Raw genomic sequence first — 4,595 nt, forward strand, 5'->3', positions numbered from 1 at the left:
GAGCTTTTCTGCTGATTGTAACCTGTAGTAGTCTTCCTCCCGGGAGGAGGATTAAAATCCATAAATCAAAATAGCAAGTGTAAACCGGAGTCTCCTTCAGAGAAAGAAAAAACAACCCCGTACAGTCAAAAAAGTATGTCCACCAGCAATAGTAATGTTCCAAAAATATTAAAAAGAGGTCTGAATACTATGATCTATCTGCCGAATGATAAAACTACTAAGGAAAAATATATACAAAATATGTAACAGTATATAGAGAAACTGTAAATGGTGCCGTCAAAAATGGAGCTGATCATATTCTGAAATTACTGTTGCTGATCATAAGGAGGCTGGTCTGTTCTGTAAGACTGCCCCTGATGTATCTCTTCTATCGCCCAGCTGCCCGGATCCTGTTGTAGACCAGCCTTAGATAGCTGATCTGCTTCTTCGTTCCTTTCCCTGTAGATATGGCATAATGAGAACCTGTTAAAGAATGTCTTCAGATATAAAATCTCTTCAACAATTGTCATCAAAATTTGATTTTGACAAGCAGCTAAACCATTGATCCAATTTATAACATTAAGAGAATCCCCAAATATCTGAATAGAGTTGATGTTTTTGTGTTGTAGCCAGCATAATAGGAGACGTAAGGAAGAAAGTTCTGCAAAATTATTTGTTCCTGTACCCAGCCCAACCGAGGCTTTTAGAGTATGTTCTGAATTGATATGTATGCACATGCCTGCACCAGCCCTATTGTTTTGTGAGGATCCATCAAAGAAACCACAAGGGATATCCTCCTGTATAATGATGTTATTTTGGTTTGTTCTGGATTTTTTTTCCTCAGGAGGAGGCAGAGCTGAATAAATGGCTGTGATATTAGAGGCAATAACAGAAGTCGGTGTGTTTTGATCTTGGAACAGACTCTTATTTCTCGCAAGCCACACACCCCAGCAGAAGATAATAGGCAAGTTCCTCATATTCCCTTCCGAATAAGTTTGCCACCATTTCCTCCAAGTATCACCCAGCGGATCATTTCCCCACTGTGCATTTACCTTGAGAAAACCAGTGACCTCCTCCCAAATCTTCCTCGAGAAAGAACAGGTGGTGAAAAGATGATTTGTAGTTTCCTCATCAGATTTGCACAGAGGACATCGCCCTGGACCAGCTAAAAACCTAGATTGTAGAATTTCCCATGTTGGAGCCTTCCTTTTTAAAATACACCAGAGAAAAAGCTTGGATTTGGCAGGGCTTTTGAGTTTCCATAAAACTTTGGACCACCATTCCGGAACTCCCCATCCTATCTTTCCCAATAGAAAAGAATATCCCTCTTTTGGAGAATACCCCCCAGATTTGCTGTGAGCCCACATTAACCTGTCAGGTTCCTCTCTTATCCTAACATTGGATCGTTTTAGTTCTTTGATGAAGCCTGTCCATTCATTCTTCCATCTAGCATTTAGCCCTAACTCTTCATCATCCTTCCAAGCCTGTCCCCAAATAGTAGACTGCCCAACTCTTTCCACCTGATTTATTGAGGTGATACCTTTGGACTCAAGATGTCGAAGAAGCCCTGGCGATAAGGCATAAGCTTCATTACACCCAACCCAAGGGTCTCTGCCAATCCTGATTTGTCTGCCATCTCCCACTTTCCATGCTAACCCTTGCTCAATCACTGAGAATGCATCCACCGTGGCCTTCCAAATTACAGAAGAGTTTTTTGCCTTCTTATTCTAACTCCGAATCCAATCTTCCAAAGGCATTGGATCTATATACTTCCTTTTAACCACCCTTGTCCACAGGTTTTCTATAGTTATAAGCCTCCAACCTGACTTTGCTGCTAACGAAGTGCTGAACTCAGGAAGTCTTTTAATCCCCCAACCTCCCCACTCTTTTGGTCTGGCCACTTTGTCCCATGCCACCCATGGTAAACCGGAGGATTCCTTAGAGCCTGCCCATAAAAATCTGCAACAAATTCTTCTGATTTTCTCCATTACACCTTTAGGAATCCAAGTTAGGGCAGCCCAGTAAACTGGGATGGCTAACAAGACTGATTTAATAAGAGTCAACCTACCTGCTCTGGACAACCATCTATAGCTCCAATGTGAGATTCTGGCTTCAATTTTTGCTATGATCCAGTTCCAGTCTTCTTTTCTGTAAGCAACTGGTTTTAACCAAAAACCCAGGTATTTGAAGGGAACATCCAGAGATTGGCTAGGAAAAGGAAAAAGATCGGCCAAATGATTTCTTTCCCTTCTATCCACATCTGCCAAACAAACTTGTGATTTCACAGAATTTATCTGCATTCCAGTTGCTTTTAGAAAAAGATCAAAAATGCATTTTATCTCCTTTAATTCGCTGTAATTACCATTAGTAAAAATCAATATATCATCAACGAAAAGAAGATGGGTGATGTAGAGATTTATTGCTACCTCAATACCTTTTACCTTATCCTCACTTCTGGCTTTATGTATCAGTCTACTAAGCCCTTCAGCCACAAGGAGAAACAGGAGAGGGGATAAAGGACACCCTTGTCTGAGGCCTCTCTGGTTAGTAAAAAAGGAAGAGGCAGCTCCATTGACCAAAACTGCAAAGCTGACATTTGTAATGCACCCCATGATCCAGCTGACAAATGGATAGCTGAATCCCACATGAGTTAGAAGCATTCGTAGATAGAGCCAGCTTATCCTATCATATGCTTTGGAAAGGTCAATTTTGAGAACAACACCCTTCTTTTTCTTCATTTTGACACTATGGATTACCTCCTGAGCGACCCCTATAGCTTCATGGATTTGTCTGCCATCCAGGAACCCAAATTGTTCCATAGATATGTTCCTTGACAAGATTGGAGCTAATCTGAGGGCTATAACCTTTGAAATAATCTTGTAAATTCAGTTACATAATGAAATTGGTCTGAAATCTTCAAAACTTTCCGGCTCATTCTTCTTTGGTATGAGAGCAATAAATGTTGAGTTAAATGGTCTATAGATGTCTCCTTTCAGTCTTGACTCTTCAACTACTTCAGTTATCTCGTCTCCAAATTGATCAAAAAAATGGAGAAACAATTCTATTGTCCAGCCATCAGGGCCTGGGCTTTTGTCTTTGCCCATAAGCTTCATAGCTGCTTCAATCTCCGCCTTAGTGACCGGAATTGTAAGATCTTCAGATTCGTCTTCCTCAATGAATCTGGGAAAACATTGCACAGTTTTAAAGACTTCTGCAATAGTAGCCTCTCCCTGATCAGCAAAAATGTTTTGAAAATGTCTTTTCCCTAAACCAGAAAGCTCTGGAAAGGACCTGACATCTCTTCCTTCTTCATCTTTAAGGAGCCATATAGTGTTTATTGATTTCCTTCCTTTTGCAAAATTATGAAAAAATTTAGTGTTTTCATCCCCAGACTTTAGCCAAATTGCCCTGCTCTTTATTCTCCATTCTTCTTCCCTTTCCAAAAGAATTTTGGTTTGCTGCTTCTCCAAAAGAAGGATTCTATCCTTAGATTCTTGAGATGAGTATCCGTCTGAATCCAAACCCTCCATCTGTTTCAGCTCCTCCCTTATACAGATCAGCTCCTTATTTTGTTTCAATTTCCTATCCTTTGCCCATGAAATTGTAGCTGATTTCAATCTTTTTAAATTTTCCATGAACAAAAAGCTTTTCTCCTCGCCTGCATTGTGTTCAGGGTGAATCAAAGTTTTTTTAAACAGATTGCTGAACGTTGGATCTTGTAGCCAAGCAGGATTAAATTTGTAAGGGGCGGGGGGTTTGTGAGGAGGAGTAGATATGTCTAAGAAAATCGGGAAGTGATCCGAATTCCCTATTTCCTCAACCCACTGTCTGATCAAAGGAGCTTTGGAGGATAAAGAGTCCGACAGCAGGAATCGATCTAATCTTTTGGCAATCTTGTCTGCTCCTACCCTTCGGTTCCTCCAAGTAGGCTTTAGCTTGATCGGGAGAGGGTCAATAAAGTTATTCTCTGTGATGAGATTATGGAAAAAATCTGTAAGAGGATCTTCTCTCGCCGATGGTCCCCAAGCTTCAGCTCTACCCAAAGTAAAATTTAAATCACCTCCCATAATCATCACAGGTGCTTTCAAAACAGATTTTGTCATCAATTCATCCCAGAAAAATTCCCTGCCTTGACATGGCCCATAGATATTTACTATGGTGATGGGGAAAAGGAAATCAGGGGATATTATCTCCATTCCCATAACATTCTTCATCCCCCAGTTATTGAGAACTTTAACCCTCCCTTCTTTGTACCCAATTGCAATTCCCCCCGAATGTCCAAAGACATCCATAGCACTGAAAGTCCACCCAAGCAGAAGGGAATTAAGCATAGGTTCAATCTCATAAGCCTTCCCCAGGGTTTCTTGCAGAAAAATAACATCTGCTTTTGAGTTGAAAATCCATTCTTTCAAGGCCAGTTTTTTAGGTTTGCTGGCCAAACCTCTGCAATTCCAGGATGTCAGGATCATTTGATTACTCCCTCAGGGGGATGTGCTGCTCTAAGAACCCCGGGATGGAATATTGTTTACCATCTGCAACATCCATCTTTGCTTTAAGTTTCGCCTTGGACAGATCAGATTTCCGTCCACGTTTGTTTTTGGATTTGTTCTGTGAAG

General features: G+C 40.8%; 1 protein-coding gene across 1 annotated transcript; it reads right to left on the reverse strand.

The window, feature by feature from the left end:
• Positions 1 to 305: 305 nt before the first annotated feature.
• On the reverse strand, positions 306 to 2,717 carry LOC149173945 (uncharacterized). Its single transcript, XM_089426878.1, has 3 exons — positions 2,421 to 2,717; positions 2,048 to 2,273; positions 306 to 1,648 (listed from the first exon to the last, which is right to left on the reverse strand). Exons 1-3 carry the CDS (start codon positions 2,715 to 2,717, stop codon positions 306 to 308), a joined length of 1,866 nt encoding a protein of 621 aa, XP_089283004.1.
• Between the last annotated feature and the right edge of the window lie 1,878 nt (positions 2,718 to 4,595).

This window comes from Pinus tabuliformis, chromosome 4_2 (genome assembly GCF_031772625.1).
Source record: "Pinus tabuliformis cultivar Carrire ecotype Pingquan chromosome 4_2, CPIR1, whole genome shotgun sequence".
Taxonomy (NCBI): domain Eukaryota; kingdom Viridiplantae; phylum Streptophyta; class Pinopsida; order Pinales; family Pinaceae; genus Pinus; species Pinus tabuliformis.

Excerpts from the sequence above, each read along its gene's own strand:
- LOC149173945 (XM_089426878.1), bottom strand. The coding sequence starts at position 2,717 with ATGAAGAAAAAGAAGGGTGTTGTTCTCAAAATTGACCTTTCCAAAGCA. Across the intron at positions 2,274-2,420 it reads AAGCCAGAAGTGAGGATAAG|ATAAATTCTGTGAAATCACA; the intron begins GTAAAAGGTATT and ends ACTGGAATGCAG. Across the intron at positions 1,649-2,047 it reads TAGATGGTTGTCCAGAGCAG|TGATTGAGCAAGGGTTAGCA; the intron begins GTAGGTTGACTC and ends ATGCATTCTCAG.